The 26,117-nt window shown below is 36.3% G+C and overlaps 1 protein-coding gene across 2 annotated transcripts in view; it reads right to left on the minus strand.

The window, feature by feature from the left end:
- DMD (dystrophin) overlaps positions 1–26,117 on the minus strand; it is a 978,378-nt gene that overhangs the window by 335,602 nt on the left and 616,659 nt on the right. For both annotated transcript variants that reach the window (XM_063392999.1, XM_063392994.1), the window contains 2 exons: positions 5,535–5,636; positions 232–340 (listed from right to left, as the gene is read on the minus strand). In XM_063392999.1, the coding sequence (XP_063249069.1) occupies positions 232–340; positions 5,535–5,636 (211 nt within the window). The remainder of the gene's footprint in view (positions 1–231; positions 341–5,534; positions 5,637–26,117) is intronic.

Genomic DNA, 26,117 nt, shown 5'->3' on the forward strand with positions numbered 1-26,117 from the left:
TTTGAATCAGTAATAATTTGAAAAGTATTCTGCAACCTGTTAATCAAATCATAATCTAATTTGTCTTCTTGGATACATTGCATAAAATAGAAAGGCAATTATAAAAAACCAACTGCAATGCCATAGTAGCACTTTTAAGGGTGCAGAATTAATTTAGGCGGTCTCCAGCCATTTTCATTTTACTGTGTGATTTGTAATTAATTTAAAAAATACATATACTAAAGTACTTACAGACACCTGAAGATAGGTGGCCAAATGCTGCTAATGCTGGTTTTTCCTTTAGCTGTTGAATTAAGTGGTGTATTGCCTTCCAGTCAGCATTCAAGTCTTCTAATTTTTTCTAGAGTAGAAAATAACAAAATATTAAATTTAAAATACATAAATTAATGTAGCACAGAATCACAGAATGGCTTGGGTTGGAAGGGACCTTAAAGATTGTCTAGTTCCAACTCCCCTCCCACCGTAGGAAGGGATGCCACCCAATAGATCAGTTTGCTCAGGGCTCCATCCAAAGCGGGTTTGTAATGTAAACAAATGTAAATGTAATGTAAATATATGAAAAATAAAATAAGTGTGTTCTTTCTCATCTAATAGATCACCTGAATTAAAAAAAATACAAACCAAAAAGATACCACAATGAATTTTCACAAATGGGGGAGGGAAAAGTAAAATCCTTTCCAGCTGTGCTACAAAAGAGTTTACTGGTGTCAGGGTCCTAGAAGGACCTTTTCTCCTCAAAGTTTGGCTGCTGAAGCTCAGAGCCAACTTAGAACCTGCGCAGGTGCCTGACCCTGATCACAGAGTGCCTTCCTGGACCAGCCTCAGCCCGTTCCCTTGGCCCTGCCCAGCCACCCAGGGTTGTGTTCGCTTCCCCCACAAGGTCTGATCCTGACCCTGCCAGGGACAGCCCCAGCCTGAGAGGTTTGGCTTTTACACACCGTGAACACGAGATGATAATTTTTTTAATTAAAATAGAAAGGGGAGTTATGTATTTCAAAAAGCCTTTCAATAAAACCTCTGGAACTCCTAACATCAAATGCAGAATTTATTCTTCCACCTATCAAAATAAAACAAAAAAAAAGTCTTAGGAGTCTTCAGGGTGCCATAAACTTCAGTGTGTGAGCACAGTAATGGCAGTAATGGCTTAAAAAGTGCATGAAAGTCTGGAGTGTGAAGAACACCAGTCCTCAGATAACCCTGAGAGGCATTTAGATTTGAAAACGTTGTTTCTACCTCTCTCTTTTTTCTTGCCTTAAGAATTGTAAAGAAGGATGAAGCACTGCTAATTCTATGCTGACACGTCTAAACTCTTAAAATGAAGACAGCATTTCTTTTTAAGCTGCTCTCTGATTCCCTGCTACAAAAAGCAGCACAGAGTACCAATGCAGCTCAGGAAGGCTTTTAGTATTCTATGGTTTCACTCCACAATGAGATATATGGTCCAAATCACAATCCAGCTGTGATAGAACCAGGATGCCTATTAAGAAAGGTACTTTAATTAACTAGGGTCTAAGATAACAGAGGTCAGTAGAAGAGAGATGGAGGACAGTGCCCATTAATTTGAAGTATGTATGTACCCACACACATATACAGACTCTGAGGTAGTGAGGAGGGTTTAGATATCAGAAAATGATTTTTCACCCAGAGGGTGGTTGGGTACTACACCAGGCTCCCCAGGGAAGTGGTCACAGCTCCAAGCCAGCCTGAGTTCAAGAAGTGTTTGGACAACACTCTCAGGCACATGGGGTGATTCAGGGGCTGTCCCATGCAGGGCCAGGAGCTGGGCTCTGTTCCATGATTCTAATACTGGTCCTTGCCATGAGTAGCTACTTAACCATTCTTACATATATGAGCCAGAGATTTCTTTCCAGCAACGACCAAATATAAAACATGCCCATCACACGTGTTAGAGTGGTTGTCTGGGGCAACAGCTACACCTCTAATAAGAGAGCAACCAGTTCTAAATCCTTCGATCAAAATTACAGTTTGATCACGCATCTGCCATAAATTAACATGCATGCATGAAAATGTTAACTTCTTTGAGGACAACCATTTTGCTGCAATTACTCTAGAGCTCTGGTGACAAACATGAACATCCAAATATCTTGCACTTAGCACAAAATTTATAGATTTTTGTATGTCAGCACTGGTGCAATTTAAGTGATGTTAACATCCTTAGGTGGACTAATCTTACTGACAGCACTAAAATTAGATATGAATATTTAGAGAGAGAAACGTAATCTTTTAAATGCAAGACTGAGGACAATGAAAATAAATTCCACACTACTTATTTTGCACCCACCACAAGAAAAGAAAAATCGAGTGTTGTGACAAGGGAACCACAGCTCTTCCACTGGCACAGAAATCCTTTCCTGAATAAACTGTTCTGATTAAGTGCTGTTAATCATGAGATTGGGGCTTACATTCTTTCTATTGACACTGACACCAGCAGTAACCTCTCTCTCCCTCACCTTCAAAAGCTTTACAGAAATGCATTTCAAAAGCATGAAATCCATTTTATAAAAGTGAATAGGTCTGATTATTAAAGTGCTAGTGCTTAAAGGATCACACATCTCATCCCATTCTTGACTCTTGAATCAGCATATACAAGGATTTCATTTGCCAACAAAAATGTTTTTACAGACTTGCATTGCAAAATTCTATTTTAGTGTGCTTAGTGAAGGTGTGAAAATATACTTATTTCGGTGGCATAACTATGAGATAAGATTAAGTACACGTCAATATAAATCTGTGGGATTTAATTTACATTCAAAATACTATAATGAGAATATATTATAAAGGTTGCAAAGATAAGCAGCTAAACATTAGGGAATGCCAGAATAATTTTAACTATGAACATTATTTCAGATAAAATGCACATAAATTGCAGGGATATCTCTAATTTTCTGGCACATACCGCTTTTGAGCACAGGAAAGGCTTGCGGTGAGAATAAGTCACTAGGACCTCTACTTCATTTATTGGAAAGAATGGGAAGATTTGTGGTGAATTAAGGAAACAATGGAGGAAAAAAGAGCAAAGCTGCCCCAGACAACTAAATTATCTACAAATTTGTCAAGCAGTGCTAGACAAGTAATTAATGCTTTTAAAGAGAGCATGTAATTTTATCTTTTTTTCTGTGCCACACACTAAACAAAAACTATGAGTCTAAGTATTGAATTGCTGCTTGCACTGTGAGTGATGTCCATTTCCTGAACTGAATTAAGCAGGCTTCAGCCTAAACCAAGGGTACCAGAGCAGCTCTAATTAAAGAATTTTCTAAAATTTTGAGTTCTTAGCTTTTCAAATGTGCTAATATGTTTCCAAAATTATCTTAACCTGAGTAAAAAATTATTTTTGCTTCCACAAAATATCTTTTGTGTAGAAAATTATTTTGATGTTAATCAAAAAGTTTATGTTGAAACATATAAATAGCAGACTGTGCTGAAAGTAACTCAGGAAGAATGATGACTTAAGGAAACCTACCTACAGCATCAAGAAAGCAATTCAACAGTCCTGACAGCATATACCCACTGCTTTATGACTTACTGCACTAGACAGACATTGAACCAGAAATTACCTTCACAGCCTGCACAATTAAATGAACCACAGAATGTAAACAAACAAGTAAAATTCAATCAAAGAGGGACTAAAAATTAAACATGCACTACTCCACAAGTTACTAATTTCCTCACAGATACGTCTTATGGTATCATTGTCAAAACTACAACTCAAGGAACATTATAATTAAAGAGTCATCTTTTTCCAGTAAATCTGGTAAAAATTCACAGATTTCAGTCTTTGATGTGAACACTTAAAATATAGACAGAGACATATTCTTCTATGTCAGAATTCTGGGCTAAACAGAATCATTTTAGCATCATTTATACTTCTGTCATTCTTACGTAAGACAAGCACTAGCTCTTCCTCCTGAAAACACCAGAATTCATTCTGCAATTCTTTATATGCAATTAAGAAATTTAGAAAGCCAACACCTCTAGCTTTCTGTTGTTTTGAGTGGTCTGCATTTTAAAATGCGGAATAAGATCCTCAAAGACTGCAGCTGAAGTCACACAAAAGGAGTAAAGGCAGTTATTGGGGAATGATTCTTGGTCCATCATCCATTCAGTGTGTAGAAGACATTTCAGTTCCCAACAAACACAGGGGTTTATTAGCCAAGGAAAACACCCAACAGAGTCTTGCTTCTGCCTACTCAAGTCACCTTGAGTTTACCACTTCTAGCATTTTATCATGTTGAGGAGAACTATCATTAAAAATGCACATATACCAAAGGGGATAATAACTCTTAAGCATTTCTATTCCTGAAAGAAGACAAGAAATCAAATCATTCTTAAACATGTGTTAATTTCTAAAGTGGATATCAGTTCATTCACATGTTCCTGCGAATGGGTATCTGCTGGTAGAATTTGCAAGTAATTCAGAGGAAATTTCGTAGAGGTAGGAAAATAATACTCCAACTATAGCAACTAAATAGAGACAGAAAAACAAGAAATTCACTGTAGAAATCACTTACAGACATCTTATCTTGTGAAGAAACCCTTTTTCTGCCAACTGTGCTTTTGGAGTGCTGTACATTTTGAAAAGCTCTAAATACAAAATTTACTATCTCAGTCTAGTCAGAAGCGATTGTAGTAGATACTTAGTGTAATCAATAAGCCACTATTACTGTTTCTTAATCGTTATGTTTACAGATACTTAATTAGCAGTTATAATATTAGTAACCAGACCAAGCTCTGGTTGCATGGTCTTGACCTCACTAGTTCAGTCTTCTGCTTGAAAAGCAGCTGAACCAGACATGGGAGGATGCTTGAGGAGGACTTCAAGATTCCACAGGTCAGAAAATAACACTTTAGTCTCAGTGAAGGTCCTCATAGTCCTTAGGAAAAGTGTGTAAAATATCCCCTTATAACTGATTTGTAAGCTGAGGAAAAGGATTCTTCAGTACATTTTTCTAAAAGAGAAGTGCTGGGAGGCATAGCCTTCAAAACAATGCGTCCTCTGCTCCAAAACACAATCGAGTCAGTCATTCTAGATAAAATTTGGCACAGAAATTGAGTAAGAAAGTTCTATGTTGCCATATGTTCTTTCCTTCAAAATGAAAAAAAAAAAATTAAAGCAAAGTACTCTGTTCATAATTTAACTCATCTTTTCTAGAAAATGTGCTCATTTTTTTTAATTTGACAAAATTTCTGAGAATGAAATTTAAAAGAGTTTTAAAAAAAGTTACATGTTGCTATTAATGATACACCAAAAATTACATTTGCTTCCAGTGTGAATTACTCTTGCATGAGTAAAACAACCTTAATGTCAAATCCAATATTACCATCACAATATGCAAAAGTTTTTTAGCTGGGAACATTATATTTTTCCTGGCTTTGCCATCACAGAACAGAATAAATGCCATTTGCCAGGTTCTTTTACTGATTTTAAACAGAGCACATCAAGGACAAGTGTACAACAGGGGAAGCATAACCTATTACACAGTAATGAATATTGCTAAAGGTTGCTTCATTACCTTTACTGGATGAGTAGCTGGTTTTTCCTTATATAAATGACACCCCTTAGACAAAACCTCTTCCACATTCGGCTGTTTAGCCTGCACTGCTGCTTCAGTTTCCTGAAAGATAAAAACACAGGCAGTCTAGATTAACCACAGCATAAGCACTGAGACTGAATAGTCCTAGAACTCCATGGGAAGCTGTAAAACACCAGTAGACAAGTTTCTGCTCTGAATTGGTGTGGGGGTAAACACAAGGGTAGCGGCAGCTGTGGACAGAGAGGATCACCAGAAAAATCAAAAGCAAAGAGAGATGGAAAAGAGTAATGCTACCAAAACAAACAGTGGTAGGTAACTTCATCCTGAAGGTTACAATAAAATGAATAAAAAGCTAGCACAAATTCATAGTAAGAAAGACAGGCAGGAGAAATCTTATTTAAGAGGCTCTGTTGTTTTGTCTGTCTTACACTACCAGCTGATGAAAAGTGCATTGTTAAACATTTTCTTCATACAGTATGTGGCATTAAAACCATCTAATGAGATGTGATAATGATACTGAGTTTAGAAAGATTAAAAATTTTGAGAGAAGACTGCAATCGTGAGTACTAAACTACCACTTAGGTAGTAAAAACACTTACAGAAATTAATTAAAAAGAAAAGCACAGTAGTAGTGACAGTTCCTAAAGGTACAGGGAGGCATCTACCATTAACAACAACACCCTACTGAATTAACAACAGCATATTCTCTAGCAGTATCTTTTTTAATCTGGAAAGGTGTAATCGATGTGCTAACATAAGGAAATTCCAAGTAACCTCTCCCAACATACAGCAGTTTCATTTCGTCAGGCACTGACCCAGTAAATAATGGGCAAAACTCTACAATTAAGACAAAAAAAAAACCAATCAAGCAAGCAAAACAAACAAAAAATCCAAATCTACTGAAAATTGTAAAAAAAAAAAAAAAGATAAACTACATCTGGAGTTCCAGATTCATGGTTTATTTAACTTTTTTTCTAGTAATATAAGTGAAATAATACCTGAGTTATCAAAATGAATTGGTTGGGGTATTTTTGTTTTCCTCTCTCTTCACCCACCTACTATATAAGTTGATTATCTTATCCTAGGCAGTATTTCTGACTACCCACTGAATCTCCAAGTTAATTTTCTGTCCTCATTCTCAGTTATCATAAATGCGACAGCAGACCAGATTGTGTGCCAGGTATGTCACTATCTGAGCTAATACATCATTTTATTGGTGAAAATCTGCTGTTTCTTTTACTGCAAGAAACCTGCTGAAATCCATCTAATTTTAAGTCCCCAAAAGGGGCCATTTTGCTCCTATGTTTAAACTCAACATATAAAGTATGTCCACACTGCTCCCTGAAACTTTACTTGAAAAACTTTATGGACAGCCACTAAAAATACAGGCTTAGTAAATTCAATGTCATCTTCCATTCTTCTTTTCAAATACTATTGGTCAACAACAAATGAATTGAATTAAACCTTGTTGGATTTCTTGCAGTGATATTTGAAACATGTTTTAATTTCATTTTTTTTATTATGCATTTCAATGTTAATGAAATATAACTGTAAGGATTCATAGAGAATGAGCACTGAAAAGCAATGCACAGCAAAAATGGGATATTGAGGCGGGTGAGAGTTTATTAACCTTTGATAAAACCTTCATTAAAGTCTTATTTTCTTTCTGTTTCAACACTATGTTAACTTTCTACTTCCCTACTCAGCACATAAAGAAAAAATAATAATAAAGGAATGTTAATGAAGAGGTAATTTTCTCCCTATTTTAATGAAAGCTAGGCATTTTAATAATTGTTATTTAGTTCTTGTTTCATTGTTGGTTTGGGGGTTTTTGGATTTTTTTCTTAAACTAAGCAATCTGCAGTATCTGGCCAATATTTCCTGTTGTGTTATTGTACATGTCTCAAATACTCATTTCTTTTATGATAGCATCAGTTATCATAACAAATTCTATAGCAGGAAAATCATGTTACAACTCCCTATGGAATCCAAGAATACCAAGAACACTGTGGATGTGCCTGTGCTGTGGGTTTAACCTGCAGCATGAATGTGCCTTTGAAGTGGATTTCCCAATCCTCCCCCCTCTCAGTGGACTTTGTTTTCAACCATGGACTGGTGCAGGAGCACAGACACCATTTTCTTTCAGGCTGTAACAGGTGTGGAAGGTGTAATGTATTGAGCTGTTAAATCACTGATTTCTTCTGCTCTGGAATTTTCTGGAGTTACATGAACTAATCTTATGTAGTCTGGTCTTTCAAATTCAGTGTCCTTTACCTAAGCCACAATGCATTGTGCAAGTCTATCCAGTAAAGTATGATGCTTCCTTTGAAATATATGTGGCAATAAAAATAGATGTAAGAGTACAGGGGAAAAAGAGGTTCTCAATATCTTGGCATTCATTTGGACACTGCTGAAATTAGCAGGTATCTTATCTGTCAGAGCAGCAAATACTTTGACTGTCACCCATTAATCCCAACATCAATTAAAAACATTAAAAAATTATTTTAAATAGGTGCATATCTGAGATGAAATTGCTGTGGTAACTTTAAGGCAGCTCTTTGCCCAGTTCTTTGCTTGATGGGACAGCCCCTTGATGAATCCTGCCCAGTGAACAAGTTTCCAGCAATTTCAAATCCATTTGCTAGGTGACATCATATTAATAGGGTTGACAGGCAAGAGAGTAGTTAGAGGATTCTGGTTCATCATTTAATTCCCTAAGAGAAGAACTGATAACGACCACAATACAGCCTTCAATGGTTTGCACACAAAAAAGACCACAGTTATTATCTAGGCCATACAGGATCCAGGAGAGGAGCATATTCCCAGAGCAGAGTCTGACCTCTCATCATCACACAGGACACGCTACTGCTAAAGCTAATAGGAATTGTAGATGCTCATTTCCATCCGTTTTTAGAGAATACCAGAATCATATTTATTTTAAAGTCCTGATCAAGCCCTCATTCACACTCACTTTGCTTGCTGTGGGAGGTTCAGAGCTGTCTCTGGGAGACAGGGCTGACTGCTGGAATTGCACAATTTATGAACTGCCTGGGAAAGCAATAGTAATGCCGCTTCTGAGCTGGGTGATGAATATGCTAATTAAACTTTTCGCACACATGGCAAATTAAAATACATCATCACTGGAAACTGCTGTTTCTCAAACAAGTATAAACAAGAATCAGAGGCTACCTTTTTTTCCATGATGCACTATCTGTGATTTTTCAGTGGTGTTAAAGTAGTGCATCCAAACTGATGAAAGCCTGCTGCTGAATAAGCCACAGTAGCTTCTGCATTTCAAGCAACATGCCAATTCAACCTGCTGAACAAAGTTACAGGCTGAAAAAGTGGCAAGGACTTGTCTACAGACCCATCTGGACTATGAAAGTCTATTGATATAGCTCAGAACTCAGAAAATTCATATTCCCTAACTGAAACCAATATATTGACTAAACCTCTGGTGTGTATGCCAATGGAAGATAAAGTTTGATGGCTTGGCATATGTTATTTCAAGAGATGGAAACTATCCTAGCAGACAGGCTGTTTGACATATGCTGCACATATATTAGGAGACCTGATCAACTGCCTATAAACATACCAGCAGCATTTTTGACTGAGTATTGGTCTATATCAAGAATCACAAGCACTGATTCACCTTCTCTGGTAACTCTGATAACGCTTCTGGGATGAATTTCCCCATGAGCTTACATCCTTTGGACATATTCTGCAGGGACAGTAGGAGAAGCTCAGGATAATAAACCTGTGTCTTCACTGTGAAATACAATGCAAAAATGGAATCATAATTACAGACTTCAAATTAAAAAGAATAACTTTGAAATTAATATAGTGAGTTGTTTCAAAACCTCTTTTTGTTTCAAGTTTCAAATTGTTTCATGATCTCTCTTTAGCAAGACAGTGCAGTAAATGAAAAGTTAAAAAGATAATTTATTCACAGGAAAAGAGAAGCACTAAGCAATTTCTCTTTACTGATCAAGACAAGGCAGTGACATGTAACAAGCAAATATAAGAAATCTAAAATCTAAAACTATTTAGATGCTTTTAATTTCAAACAAACTTTTATGAAATAACCAGATATAAATCTCCATATATATTTAACTTGATAATGGAAAACTACATTTAAATATGTTTTTCTATCATTTTCTAGAAGAGAGTAACTTGTAATGAGAATTCTCAGAGGTGGATCTTCTTAATCATGCACATAGAATCATTAAGGTTGGAAAAGACATCCACAATCAAGTCAAACCTTTTGATGCCTAAAGGTTTTAGCTTTTTAATTTATTTGTAGTTTTTTAGATTTTTAATATATAGTTTTATAATTTCTGTAATTTTCTTACCCTTTTTCATGTTTAAAATAATACCTAACTCTTTCTAACACATTATGTCACACTCTTGAAAGTCTGTTTAGTCTTATTTTCAAGAAAAGAATTTCTAACAAGGACATCTTGTTTTGCACCAGCATTTGTGAGATGAAACAGGAAACCCCTGGAGACACTCCAACGTGCCCAAAGGTGGGTCCCCAGGGCAACTGTTCTTCTGTTGAGTGTACCTGTTAGATAGACTAATTAATTAACCTTATAAAAATTGTAGAAATCATACATTGCTTGTGAGCATAGCTGTATTTGTTCACCCGAAAGCTTTTATTAAAGAACTGCTCTTTGTATTAGCACTTTAATGTTTTTTGGAAAAGTTTTTCTTCCGATTCTAGGCAACACTTTGACTAAACACCACTATGCCAGCTAAACCATAGCACAAAGTGCTTGGAGCTTGAATATCTTGAACACTTCCAGGAATGGTGACTCCACCACTTCCCCAGGCAGCATATTCATCTCTGACTATCCTTTCAGTGCAAAAATTCTCCCTGATATCCAACCTGAAACCCCCTTGACTCAACTTGAGACCATTTTCTCTTGTCCTGTCGCTGGTTGCCTGGGAGAAGAGACTCGCTCTGACGTGCTACAGTCTCCTTTCAGGTAGCCTGAGAGAGTGATAAGATCTTCTCTGAGCCTCCTTTTCTCCAGGTTGAACCACTGCAGTTCCCCCAGGTGCTCGCCATCAGACCTGTGCCCCAGACCCTTCCCCTGCTCTGGACTCACTCCAGCCCCTCAATGCCTCTCTTGTAGTGAGGGGCCCAAAACTGGACACAGCATTTGAGGTGTGGCCTCACCAGTGTCCAGTACAGGGGGACAATCCCTGCCCTGCCCTGCTGCCACACCATTGCTGATCCAGGCCAGGAGCCATTGGCCTTCCTGGCCCCTGGGCACACCTGGCTCATGTTCAGCTGCTGCTGACCAGCACCCCCAGCTCCTTTTCCTCCACACACCTTCCCAGCCACTCTTCCCCCATCTGCAGTTTTGCCTGGAGCTGTTGTGACCTCAGTGCAGGACCTGGCATTTGGCCTTGTTGAGACTCAGGCCTCAGCCCATTGCTCCAGCATGTCCAGATCCCTCTGCAAAGCACTCCTGTGTTCCTAAAGATCAACACTCCTTCCCAGCTTGCTGCTGTCTGCAAACTGCAAACATTTCCCCCTTTTAGACAAGTGAATTCCATCTTTCTCCAATAGGGCTGGTGTCATATAAACTACCCCATAATCAAAAAGGCCAGCATTTCCTCAATGACAACAATCTCTAAGCCATATAGCGATCAGGTGGGTTCTCCCGGACCTTTCAGCATTCTTCCCTGCTACCGAAGGGATTGAGGAAAACCACCTCTGCTCTTGTCTCTTCAACCACTAATCCCCATGCCCTGAAGTCCTTTTTGATTGCTCTAGAAGCTCTTGGCACTGCTGGCTTGGACAACAAGAAGTGGGTAATAATCAGAATCCAGGGAGTCTCTTAATCATATCTCTTATTTGGACCCCAGGGAGGCAAAGACTTCCCTGTGGGATGGATCCAGCTTGTATACAGGGACCTCAATTCCCCTTGAAAGGAGTCACCTACAACATTATCCCTCTTTATTAACAGCTGTAAATGTGAAATTCCAGCAAACATTAACACCTATTTTTGAAGTTACTAATCCCACACATTAAGGAAAAAGCTATAAATAAGTGGTGCCTCACTCACTCATAATGAGTGCCTCATTTTTTCCTCACATAAAAAAAAAAAAAGATAGATAGATAGATAGATATTTCTAGTAGATAGAAATAATGAATATATTCTGATTTTCAAGAATTATAATTCTAAAAGGTGACCTTATTTTTTCCTTTGACTCAGCTCTGCATATTCCCATTGATGGAGCAGGATAACAAGGTAAAGGACCACAAAGAAGAATGGTCAGAGGAGACTTAATTAAAATATATCAAAGTTCAGCTAAACCACAGTAAGCATCAGATCTCGATGGCAGGTCAGACTGTAGAGTTAACAGCATTCTTGGGAGTCACTTCAGATATTTATACAATATTATTAGAATACATCCAAGACAGCCTATAAAGAGTTCTGTGGCCATCTTGAGTTGGAACCTAACCCACTGGGGGGAAGATACAGTTGCCAGTATTTAAACTTCCTGAATAAAGACTTTAATCAATTTGGATAAAATTCAAGGAAAGGCAAGCTCTTACTGCTGTTCTTTTTTACGTTACAGATGAAAAGTTTTGATAATGTTCTTAATATTTTAGTTATCTCTATATAGAAATAAAATGTTCTGTGAATATCTGAATTACATAATTTAAATACACCTTCCTCTCTTAGGGATTTATGAAAAGCAGTACAAAATAGCCCCCTGAATTAATTCAATTTAAAGACCATTCCATTAGTGGCGAAAGTCTAAATAGTGTAAAATTAGTTTATCACTGAAATTTTCTGTAACTAGTGGACAAACAGGTTTATGCACCTGCCTCTAAAATGCAATTTTAATGATTAAATAAAATAATAATTCTTTCCCCTATTACATTAACTGACTGAACTTTAAATATGAAGAATAAAATTTGATCCCAAGCCCATGTTAGAAGCTATCTTAATGCAGAAAAGAATATTGTGAGATACATTCAGATTTTTAAGTAAAGTATGCAAACAAAAGGCAATTTTAATGGGAGTCTGGAAAACTGATACAACTATAACCTATAATTTTTGAAACACTATGGAGGGGCAACTATCCTTACACAGAAAAGACTAGTACTCAAAGGACCTCTCTCTTCTAAAAGTGCAATTTTAGGGTTCATAACTACTTTGTAAACCTACAAGTGCAGCCTTTGTGCAGTTTGTAAAATATGCCGACAAATTGTCTTTTAAAACTTGGTTTGTTCTTCGTCATTCTGTTCCTTCCAAGTTGTCTTATTCCTAGTACTGGAAAAGGGAAGGAAAGAAAAGAACAAGGAAATCTGCCACAAAGAAATGGAACCAAGAAGATCCAAAAATTTAAGCCATGAAAAGTGCCTGAAATTGCAAACCCTACCACTCTGCAGAGTGAAATGTTTTATCTAAAGCATGTTTTCCTGCTGGCTATCGGAAATTTGTGAGCTTCTTCTGTACTTCTAGAAGAGATGAAATATAGTAATTTTTCCTCACACAGAGAAATCACTATCTATCCATTGCAGCTGTCTGTCCTGAAAAGGAAATTTCCTGGAGGTACTGAAGATAGATGAAATTATTAGCTGTAAAGACATGACCTGCAGATACAGTATATGAAAACAATTTGGCTATGGTGGTCATATACCGATAAAGCACAGTTAATCATCCAGTTGGACTGCAAAAAGGTGCAGTCAAAAGAATTCTTTGAGATTGGATGTGATTCAGAATATTTTATTTTGAGACTGGACAGGACACAGGATGAAATAGCTGCTCCTGTTCCACCAAGACTGCAGATCCTCTCTTATTTCCAGTGCATAATAAAAAAGATATAATAACAAACCCAAGAGAACTGACAGAGAAAAAGGAAATTTGACAGAAAATCAAAATGAGAAATTCATGCAAGAAAATAAGGGAAGTCACAATAATTTTACTAGCTCTCTCTTAGTATTCTGTGTTCTTAGATGCTAAAGAATAGCAGCTTTGAAGGAAGAAAGGTTATTTAGATTGCCACAATTGCAGATAGGGGGTACACCACAAGCACCTTGACTGGCAAGTGAAATTTGGTGATAATTATAAAAGTACTGAGCCATAAAAAATGATTCTTCTTGTAAACAGGAAAGAGAAATCAGAATTTATTCTCTCTTATTGCACAAATAATGAAGTTTTATTCAATAAACTGATTTAAAAATAATTTAACTTGTGAGGGGAGCATTGACATATTTATTTATTTTACCATCAAATTCTTGGTTGCTCATTATTCTCTTTCTTAGACAGGAATTATCTGCAAATTTTTATGCTCTTTTCAAGTTTAGTAAAAAATCATTTTCAGAGGAGTTTCTGGCTAAAAAAGGAATTAGAAAAGAAATCAAAATCAAAATCTGTCACTGGCCTAGCCCTGGTTTGTTGATTTTAGATATGTCCATCTTATGGCATTAGTCTTTCATAAATCATTTTAAAAGAATGTGCATGAGGATGTATTTCTACTATTTACCTTCCAACAGTTTCACTGGAAGGAATGGCAAAGACTGCTCCAGTACATTACTTCAACAGCAGAAGGGGAGGTAGATTTCAGTACATAGAATTTATGTTATTTTAGTATGGAAAGAATGCTGTTGGCTCATTTTCAACTGCCTGGTTTGCAAATGAAAAAGAAGTTATATCCACACTCTGAGTGGTGGCACCTTTTGTTTTAATTTCCATAAATAAGTATGTTATCAGAAGTTGATCTTTTTAGAATCTCAACCATTAATTTCATCTGGAAAAAAGAAAATTCTTATTACAAAGAATGAAAAAAACTAGTATGGAAACACTATTCAGCTCAGGTTAACATGACTGTATTGGGCATAGCTGGGATGAACCTAACTTTCCCCACAGCAGCCTGTGGGGATGGCACTATGTTTTACATTTTACATTTACAAAGAAAACTGTGTTGATAAAACAGGCATCTTTTAGCTGTTGCTGAGCAGCCCTGACACAAACTCAAGGCCTTCTCTGTTTCTCATGCTGCTCCACTAGCAACGAGCTGGGAGGGGACGCGGTGCAAGAGCTGACCCCAGCTGACCAAAGGGATATCCCAGAGCAGATGACCCAATGCCTGGCAGTACAATCTGTGGGGAGGGATGAAGGGGGACATCTGAAGTAAGAGAGCTGGTCTTTCCAAGTAAATGTTACTTGTGAATGAGCCCAGCTTTCCTGGAAATGGTTAAACACCTGCTTGCCCGTGGGAACTGGGGAATGAATTCCTTCTTTGCTTTGCTTGCATGGGCAGGTTTGTTCTACCTGTTAAACTGTCTTTATCTCAACCCGCCAGTTTTGTCATCCTTACTCTTATGGTTCTTGTACCCATCCCACTGGGAAGGTAGGGACAGGGGGCAGCTGGTGAGCAGGCAGCTGTGTAGGGCTGAGCTGCCTGCCACCATTAACCTGCAACCAGAAAGTATCCCCACCTGCCCTGCCAAACATCTCGAAATGCAAAATTTTGCCAGTGAAACTCATTGACTGTCTTTACAAGAGCATCTCACAAGAATTAGGCTTCAAAGCACTATGACTTTTCAATGTCAAAGCTGCATTTACATGGAAATTTAGCACAAAATCTGCAACTGGATTTAGTGATTTCCACATCATCACTAACTTTAGTGTGAGAAAGATCTAGGATCACTTTAGCATACATTTTTATTTTTACTTAAATCAGCAAGTAAAAAATAAACCAAATAACAGCCAAAATAATATCAGCCAAATCAAACATTCAAATATCTATCAGGTACCAAATATTTGTACCATTTCCAGTGGACAAAAAACTATGAAGATATACACTGCCTGTTTCTAATATTTATTACATAGCAACCAATTCAAAGCAAATGAAACCAAAGCTAATAGGACCTTATGCAGCTGTAAGTGCTCATTTGAATGAGCTCTTCTTCACGTTCCAGTATTTTAAATTGCTTGTGATCAGTAGAGAAAAATACATAATCTAACAAAAGAAGAGTTACTGTTTCATAAATAATATACTATTATTAAGAATATATCCAAGACCTTTTATGAACTGTGTTTTGAAGATATAAAATGTTTTCTGTTAAGAAAAGAACATATGAAAAGGATGGTGAGAATGTTACAAAATTGTGTTTTGTTGAATAGGAGAGGAAATTTCCTGTCTTAGAAAACCTAGCTACACTGAAGCAAGCTATAGTTTTGGTATTGATTTCACTAGAGCCTTGGTAAACTGCCCCATCATTTCTCTAAGTTTGCTTTTGTATTTATTTGTTTCCTTATATTAAGCACACTTTGAAGAGTACCTGAGCTGTTATCATTAGTACAAGTAGGAAGCCAAAAACCAAAGTTGAGGTACTAGCTCACTAACTTCAAACCAACCCACCTACTCTTCTAGAAAGCTTATGTTCACAGCAATGAAATCACATCTAGATTTATCATCCATTATTTCCAATAAAAACAGTACTACTACACATCAAATTCTTGATCACCTTTCAAAAATCTTTCTTTTCCTGTGATGCTGGGACACCGTGTTTGCAATCCATCCTTATGGCTGCAAAGTCTGTTATATACTATATCTACAAGGATTACTCATTGGGAAAGTTTTACCATATTTCACAATCCACTTACAGCTAATATTGTTTAATCTTGCAACTGGAAAAGATTTCTTTATAAGAGATTTGGACACATTCTTTAAAATTTAAATGCTCAAAGCTCAAAGTTCAAAAGATTGAACAGGTTGCTCCTCCAAGTCCCATAAGAAAGTTTCAGGGAAGAGCCATAACTGATTGAGGCACAGAATATCAAGATAGTTTAAATTTCATCATCAGAAGATTTCCCAGATCAGCCTTTTGCCAAATCAGGCATTGATGCCAGAATATGAGACAGATCTCTGAGGTACATATTCCTAATGTGCTCTTATTGACAAACTATGCTACCTCTTAATGTATATAAGACTATTGATACATAGTTTAGAGTTACTCCTCTTAATGTGTATAATGTATATAAAACCATTCCTTTAAAAGTATGTTAGAAAAATGAAAAGGTAAAAGAATCATTAAAGTGTTAAAATCTGACTTATCTGGGCCTAGATTGTCAAGAAAAAACTGACAAATGATGGCTGATGGCTGAAAAATACAGCAATGTCCATTTGGCATTTTTATTCTCTCCTGTGGGGTAATTTTCTTTTATTTATCTAGAATTAAGCTTGCTACTCCTCAGCCGTGCTCCACTCTTCTGTTCTGACTTAAGGTTGTCAAGTATATAATGAAGTGATTGACAAGAGTTGACAGCCCTCTTATTGTCATTCAGAGTTACCAAGGACAAAATCCCTGTATATATAATGCTATAACACATGTTAGATTTTTAAAAATAAAGAGGGTTCTTTTTTTGTGGTTTTTTGGGGGTTTTTTTTTTGGGTTTTTTTGTTAAGGATGGTCAGTTTTTATCTTCCAGAAATAAACTTAATATACTATTTAAAAAATACAATAAGTGACCACCACAGAGAGTAAACAGATATAAATTCTACACGCAGAGAGAGTTTGAAGCAGTATAAGGAAAAATCAAGGCTGTATAAGCCTTGGAAAAGGACTCAGAAGTAGTGGAGTACAGGAGGAGTGAGTGATGACCCAGAGTTAAGGAGGGAGTAAAGGGAAAAAAATTGGGAAACTTAGTAAGTAGGGAGAAAGAGCCTATGAGATTGCAAGAGCATTTGGAGTCAAAGATGCCTGGAAAATATAAAGTGGTTTGTTATATAGTCTGGAGAATATTATTTGAAAGGGTCAGCAGGGTTTTCAGTGAGCTAGCAGTAGAAACATGAATTTCTGCATTCTGCCAACTCGCTTCCTATCCACAAGTGTCATTTCTTCATCCATTCCTTAAATAGGACTTGCATTTCTGTCCATCCTTTCCATGTCCTCATCATCTATAATAACATAAATCTGCCACAATCAACCCGGAAAACTGTTTTCCAGAGGAAATGGCAGTGCTGAAATAAAGACCAGAATGAATGCCCAGAAAGTGCAGCTTTAACCTCTTCCTATGGTTAGGAGGAGGTATGATGACTCCTAAGCTTTTAACAGGTAGGAGGAGGAGGAGCAGGCAGTACTACCTCCCTCCCCTCCTCTGTGCCCTCTGCCCACATCCTTCCTTCCACCCCACACATCCTGAGCTCTCCTGCAGAGGTAAGGGGCACCAGCTGCAGACATTAGGAGAACATGAAGGATGGGGTTGTCCCTTCAGGTTGGAATAGAGCAGCTCCAGTTCCTCTTTTAACACCAGGGGAACTGGAATCAAGCTGAGCATCCCAGGCCATTTCCTCCTAAAAGGAGTAAATCATTGCAGTGGTAAAGAATTTCTGAAAGTATTAAATGTAAATAAACCTCATGTAAATGCATGCAATGGTAATATACATATTATTAAAATAAAGTCCAGAAATGCAAAAGAATAAACCCTAAACACTATTTACTTGATGTATGCCTTTACTACACTGTGCAGCTTGTTCAACCAGACAGAGAGGAATATGGAATAAGGTTGGGTAAATATATGTATTTTCATTTCCTTATAGGAAGTGTTGTGTGTACTTTTTACATTTGCTGCCATTGACCAAGAGAAAAAAAAAAAAAAAAAAAAAAAAAAAAAAAAAAAAAAGGAGCTTCTGTTTTACTCACACTTTGACCCACACTAATCAATGAACTTTTTCCACTAATTCAAGATTAATTCTACAATCAAAAAGTATTGATTTTAAGAATATAATAGATAACTAAGATGGTGAAACAGCATTTAAGATATATAGAATATAAAATTCATGCTTTGTTTGCTTGATTATCACTAGTCAAACCTCAAAATGAAAGTACACAAATCCTTGGTAAGATTAGAGCATGTTCTTTTAAACACTAAAAAATTACTTATCACTAAAAAATTACTGATTACCTTCTGCAGCACTTCTGTTCTTTCAAAATTTTGTATTTGAAATAGGAATTCAGTAAATAAAATCTCACTGCCTCAGAAACTTAGAATGTTTTAGAAGGAAAAAATAATTTAAAATGTTATTAAATGAAGATTGCTATCAGTAATAAAAGCTGTCAGATACTTCTTTTCTAGGTTTACTAAGGTGTTTCTGGACTGCAGAACTGGAGATCAGAAGAAAACAATGAGGTTTTATTATGCTAATTAAGCAAGGCTGAAGAATTTAAACTTTTAAGAAGACTTAGACTGTTTGACTTTACAAAAATACTGACCTTTGGATTTCAAACATTACATACTGCAGTAAAAAACCCACATTAACAGCTAAAATTTATGAGCAACTAGAACCATGTAAGCATTAGCCTATTTGTAAGCTTTTCTTATCTTACTGGACAATATAGCTTTCATTCTTTACAAATTTGGGGTTCTAAAATTGTTTTTGGCTAATAGTGGCTTGTTGACTTCATCACAATAACAGCTTTACTATGTACATATTAGAGAGAAGCTGGGATTTTTTTGTCTCTAAAAAAAAGCTTATGACTCCCACTTAAAGTATTTTTCTAAAGCCTTAGCACACCACAAATGTTACACAGACTACATTTAAAAAGTGCAATCTGACTGTAACAGATTGCAAAATGTTAATTTTATCTTAGTCACAGTTGCAGTGGGTTGTAATAAGAAAGCTTTTACTTCTTGTCTGCCTTATCTAGTCATTTTGATTTTTATATACTTAAGAAAACCCTATTATTCTCACTCTGTTCTTCCAAAACCAGCATGAATTTAACCATGCTTTGAAGCTTTCTAGGTTGTTCCTGTAGGCAAGACATCTGGGAATCTCTAATCAAAGCTCCCAATGACTTGGGCTACTGTCATACACAGAATTGGGATTGAACAGGACTAGAAGGAAATAAATATTAAGAGGAAGAGAAAACTGGGATAAATCAAGAAAAAAAGTTGGTTAGATTTTCTGAAGGTATTTTCTTAAGCTGTCAACTACAGCAGCATCACTTCCAATATTCCCCTTTTTTTCTTGCAACTGAAGTAAACAAATCTCAGCAGTAGGATGATATAAAGGTCAGTATTTGCACAACTTCTTTGAGCCATAACTTTGGAGCTCCATGGATTGTTGATGCCGTAGGCAAAGCTGTTTCAAAGTGTAAAGTATAGGTCTACATCCACATGTTCAGAATAACGTATCCGTAAAAGGTTTAAGTGTATTAAATCTGGATGACTGGATCAGAATAAACACATTTCTAAGTGCTCATGTATGTCCTTTAAGGTTCCATTAAGGAGCTAATGCAGAAGCAACTATAACTTTCATTATAGCAGCATTTGCCACCTACTTAGACTCTGATTATCTGACTTAGCCAAAAAAAGATTGTGATTAAAGATAACCACATTATTATCAGGACCAAAAAAATAATTGCTTTGACCACTACAGTAATTGCTTTTTGAACCAATACTAATTAGATAATCCATATTTGCTTTCTTGTCTGAATTAGAACAACAGCACTGATGGTGAACAAACAGGGTTTAGGAAAGAACTTAATTACTGTCTATTAATACTGTATCGGACCACTCTCTAGTTTGGCAAACAAAGCAGTGACAGAAAGATGGAGTTGAATAAACTCAGCTGAGGAAAAATGTGAAGGTTTTTAACTCAACCATTGCAGTAATTTACCAGGAGATGTGGATGACTGTTCATATGTGGAAATTAGAAACTGGTCTTGGTCGGTTTGGTTTCATCTGGGATTTTTTAATTATTATTTTTGAGAGAGTTGTGTTGCAGTTCAAGCAGAAAATAAGTCAGAAAACTGAAAGGATGACTTTATAGAGTAGATCTGACTGGATGACTAGAATAGCATCTTCTGACTTTACACTGAACCAACAATACTAATTCTATGCATATCTCAGAGGCAACATATTGTTGATTTTTCAAAGTCAGCTGCAGGGTTGCCATACCGCATGCAAGAGTTGTAACTGTTTCTGTATAAGTGTTTTATATAATATTTTCATAGCCCAACATTATTTGTGTGCTTGTTTTGGAGGCTCTTTTTAATATTAATATTTTTTGCAAAAAAAAAAAGAATACCTGGCAAAATGTTTATCAGTGATGCCTAGATTAAAAGGGAAGGTGGAGACCATCCTCTTCAAAGTTCATGGATGTCCACACCTCAGTAATTGCTGCACAGCTTTCTCTGCTGTTAAATCTACTATCTCCTGCTGTTAGATGGATATCCCATACATTTCCAGCCCAGATTACTTCCAAAGTACCCCGGGAAATGTATATCAAAATACTGTGAAATTGCCACGGACTTGAAAGAAGCAAGGCTACTCTTAGAGAGGCCAAGAAAGGCAAAATTGGACATAGTGTTGTTTGGGTCAGGAACCAGGCAGATCTGAAAATGCTAAATAAAAAATTCTCATGTCAAAATTCCTTCACTGACAGACAGTATTTCATATCACCCATGCTAGCCTGCAGGGCCTCATTTTTACACTGAGAGGAGATGGTTGCATTAAGAGTTGAAAATCAGCCATCACTTCCTAACATTCAGGTTTACTTAAATGAATAAGGATTGTGGCAATACAACCAGCTAAACCAAAATGACATTTGAACGTGTAGGAGTTAAAAAATACACATCTTTAGCTGTGGATTTTTGACAGAGGAAGAAATATGGCTATGAAAAATAAAGTTGATCAACACGAATTGAAAACAGGGCATCACTACTAGTACTAGTAGTCAGTAGTACTGAGAGAAGTTACTGATTGAAAAAAAGTACCAGCATGTAAAAAACAATCACATAGTAAGAGCTGGATTTCATCATGTCATTGGTGAAAGGTTCTCCTGCCATGGCTGCATCCACAGCTCAGACACCAGTGCTGACAGAAGCTGTATCATAAACAGAGCTGCTCTGTTAAGTACTTCAATCTTTTTCCACGCTATAACGTAAACAACTGTTGTACTATTTCCTTGGCACCATTTTGTAAAATTGGAAATACATGATGATACCATCTAAGTTTGTGAAGTATGAATACTAAATCATGCAAAATAGCTATCAGAATGGGGGTAAACCCAGGTCAAAGAATGAACCCAGGCAGAGTCATACTGTCAAGCTTGGGAAACCAGAGCTGTAAAAGACACAACATGAAATATATTCTACATGCATGAGAAGCTGGTATACTGCAAACCTGGAAGTGTTCCAGTGTTCACAAGTAGCAGAAGAGTCAAGACTTTCTTATAGATGTAGATTTTATGCCTTCCCAATGAATACACATGAGTGTTTCACAGATCCAGTCTACATATTACACTGTTATTGGAAATTATCTCATCAATGTGGTAAAAAAATATTCAACACAAAGAACCAAGATCTATCCTGATACTTTAAATTTGTAGCCTGCAAATACGCATTTCAACGTTCATTTATTTGTATAGTTTCTTAAACTCTAAAAAATATATATTTGACAGTTTACAGAAGAAGACTATAACTAAGAATGAAAGTAATGAGTGAAGCAAACCCTTCAGAGGTTTGCACCTTATCTACAGAGGCTTTCTAGATCCTGAGAATGAAAAATCCTTTCTCTACTCTTACTCAGTACATACACTTCTTATGCATTGAGAAATGAGTTATTAAAGCTCAAGTGTGATTTTTAACACCACTGCTAAAAATTATCATGCTTAACTGAGGATGTGGGTCCTAATAGTGGCACTACAGCCTCTAAATTGTAGCCAAGAAAATTACAAAGACAAATCATAATGGCATAAAATATATTAGGGTTTACCGAGCCATACTTTAATTTTTTGAAGTAAGTGTAGAATTATGATAGCAGAATGAGCTGAAAGGAAAAAAAAAAATCAGCAGGGAGTGTAATTTGTAGTAAATGCTGTTGCAAAGTACAATATTCTTTCTGGGACTGAATATCTAAAAAGGTTGTTTCCACAATTTGATAGTGTTCACATTTTTCTTAACATTTTTTGCTGCTTTTTAAACTGACATTTGTACATACTTCAGAAGCTGAGATGCTGCCCAAAATCTCAAATAATAAAGAATGTTCCAGGGATTGTAGGACTACAAGGTCACCTGGTATGTTCCTTGGTCACCACAAGGTCTTACTCCACATAAGTGACCAAGGAATGTGCTGGACTTGTCCAATCTCTTTATGTCCAGATTTTCTATTCTGTTTTCTAATTGCATTACTGTGAAGTAGGAAAGAGCCTACCCCTCTATGTACATTTGCACTAAACTTAGGATTCAAGTTCAGGAAACAACAGGTATGAAGCACCTGGAACCATGAATTATTTAGCCAATGAACATTAATCCATTTGGTTGCAAGAGTCTTTAAACAGTGAAAAGTTTTAAATGAACTTGGGGGCCCCCACCATCGAGGTGCCCTGGGTGAAGGAAGACCAACAGGTTTACTGGATCTATGGGTGGTGCCTATCTTCTGCTTAACCTGTCTCTGTCTCATCCTCTCTCTCTCTCTTTCCCCCTGCCCTCTCTTCTCTATTTCATTCTATCTCTCTACCTGACATCTTACAGTCAAATAAAATCTGTATTATTGACTTCAGCATATGATCATGTTCACACCTTAATTAAGGTAGGGACATCTCTCAGTAGTTGGATCTTAACAACTCTTATTTTCGTATAACTAATTTTCATCCTTCCCTGATTTTTTAAGTGGTGACAGAAGTAATGAACTAAAAAGGGAGAGGGCATATGCTTAAGTTATTCAGCATAATTACCTATACCATTAAATTGTGAGCTTTCCTTCCAACATGGGACAAACTGTGAGGTCTAAGGCAGAGCTCAGGCATGGTCAGAGATTAGCATCAGCCACAGATGCAGCACAAGCACTTTGGATGCAACTGTGTTCCTGGGGGAGTTGGGATTGTTGCTGAAATCCCAACCTGTGCTGCACCAGGTAACCTCTAGGCCAAAAAAATGGTCCTGGGCACTTCATAATTACTAACAGAGATGTAGTTTTAAGAGCTATAGGAGGGATTTTAATTGCTCTACCTGTCACCAAGGCCAATTATGTATTGTGTCTTCAAAGTCTTACTTTGTGAAGTTCTCTGTAACAGCATGCAATAATTTCGCCTTTGGTTGCATCTTTTTTACTTACAGAATTACTTTTGTGCCACCATTAAAGGTTAACACTGCTGGAGATCTTATTTAATTTTTCTCCTTAGAAAATTTAAGGGACATCTCATATCTTTTTAATTGCATATTTTTGCAGATGTAAAAAAAGGATGAGCAAGTTTTAAACTGGTATTAATTCACAGAAATGGAAACTTATCAGTGCGAGTTGCAAAAGTGAAATTCACAGATATTCTCCTTTTTATATGCATGTATTATATAGATCAATATTATTTAAAAGCTTAAATCAGATTATCTGTATTATCTTTTAAGAACCTGCATTTATTATACCCCTTGATTAAGGGAAGAAAATGCAATGATAGTTATCAGACTATAGTTGCGTGTCAGAAGCAAAGGTTGCTATGGTGTAGAGAGAAAGAAATCACTATCTTTTGAAAATTCTTCTAGAATATTGATAATTGCTATTTTAGATGCACTTTAGTTTGTGCATCAAGTTTAAATTTCAGCTAGCACAAATTTCTGCAAATAAAATTTGCTAAATAAAAGTAAAAATGCAAGAAACTTGCTTTAAAATAGGCATATTACTTCAATCTAATAGGGCTAACTAGCTAAAGACACCCCAGCCATCCATTTAAAATAAACACATACCCACATTCGTACCTTCTCTTCTACTTATCTAACCCCACATGTTCTTATCATTTATTTCAACCTGCTTCTGAGGTCAGAAAATTTTTTAACACTATATTTTGTGGCTTTCAGAAATCAATATCCTTACAATATACAAAGTTTATAGCTACTCATGTTAATTTTGGAACTCTTTTCCTGAAAAAAACAACTTAGAAAACCAAGGAGTCAGGAGATCACTTAATGGCTGGGGAGAAAGGAGAACTTTACTTTGCAGGTTTAGTAAGAGTATGAAGAACATTGACAGAAATTTCATAAAAGACAATGTCTCAAATGAGATTAAAATTAAAATTTGGAAGACATTACATCAAATCCTATAATCAAAATAGTCTGGTTTTCCTGAGGACTTACATAAACCTGGTCTTTTTCACTCCAGTGCTATATTTACAAGTGTGATGGTCAGTTTTAAACTCCTTCTTCATAGCTTTCAAGCCTTTAGAATGTCCAAAAAGATTATTTGTAAAATTTTGCATCCAGTCTCTTTTCTAAGAATATTATCACTGTGCTTTTCATTCTACTAGGTCACTCCTGTTTCTGAGAAAATGAGTTATGAAATCCTATAGGATATACTTCAGTCTTCTTTGGATATTGGTGGAGGCATTAAAATGGTTGCAAAATAAATGTTGAATATTTGTACAGCTTCTGGGAATACCAGAGCAAAAGACACATCATTTCCATAGGTAGGATACACATCCTTACTTTTTTAAAGCTACAAATTAACCACAGCAATTTTAATTAATTTAAATTGCAATTAGAATAGAAATTTAAAAATACATAGAAACATTTCAACAATGATTTGAGAGGGTTTGTATGTCCAGGCTTGACCCAGTGTAGGACAGGCAGCATGTTATCATGGGTCTGAAGGTTTGAAGTTGAGTGTAAAATTGAATACTGTCAAGAATAGTCTGCTTTCCTATTACATCTACTCATTGGTAATGTGTTTTGTAGTTATTAATGGTATTACTCTGCTTAATTTTAAAAAAAGGTTCTGAGGATATAGTCTGCCTTCAGAGATAATAAAGAATCTTAAACCAAGTGTCTCTCTGTCATAAAACCCCCCGCAGTCTGGATAAACCTAATTCAACATTCTAAAGAAGTTAAATCTGTCTTTTAAAAGCAGTCCACATAGATAACATGCAGATAAGCAGCAAATACACTTCATATGATTATAGTCCTTATAATCCTTAAATTCCTTATAATCACAACTAAGTGATCTACAACCAATACTGGTCAGCTTTTACAGGAAAGGGATCTAAATTTATCTGTGTTAGAAATATGGTCATCTTTCACAGAGAAAAAGGGTATTTGAGTTTCTTTGGAGCTCTTCATTGTTCCCCCACCTCTCAGGGCATACATGATTTCCTCCCTCTATTTCAGGACTACAGATTTTTAATTTTTTAATTTTTTTTTCTGTTCCTTCAACCATTTTTCAGAAATATTCTTGTCACATCACCACAAGATGGAAGAGCCAAGCAGAACATTTCACTCACAATAAATATGGAAAACAATAGTCCTATAATTTGTAGAAATTTAGCACTATTTTCATTTTATATAAAATTCAGTGGTAGAATCATTCTAGAAATAAAGGAACAAAATAGGAAAATATATGAACGGCCTAAAAAATTTTTGTTAAACTACAGGAGATAAGGACCCATAGTTTTCTTGAAAGCAAAATCCCATCAGTCATTCAGTACATACAATGACATTTGCAAAAAGCACACTAATTTTATCTTTTAGAAAGGGAATGAATGCCATTGCTGAACTCATTCTGTCAATTACAGGACTGCAACAGGACTTGAGTTTCAGTCTTT

This window comes from Prinia subflava, chromosome 3, assembly GCF_021018805.1.
Source record: "Prinia subflava isolate CZ2003 ecotype Zambia chromosome 3, Cam_Psub_1.2, whole genome shotgun sequence".
Lineage (NCBI taxonomy): Eukaryota > Metazoa > Chordata > Aves > Passeriformes > Cisticolidae > Prinia > Prinia subflava.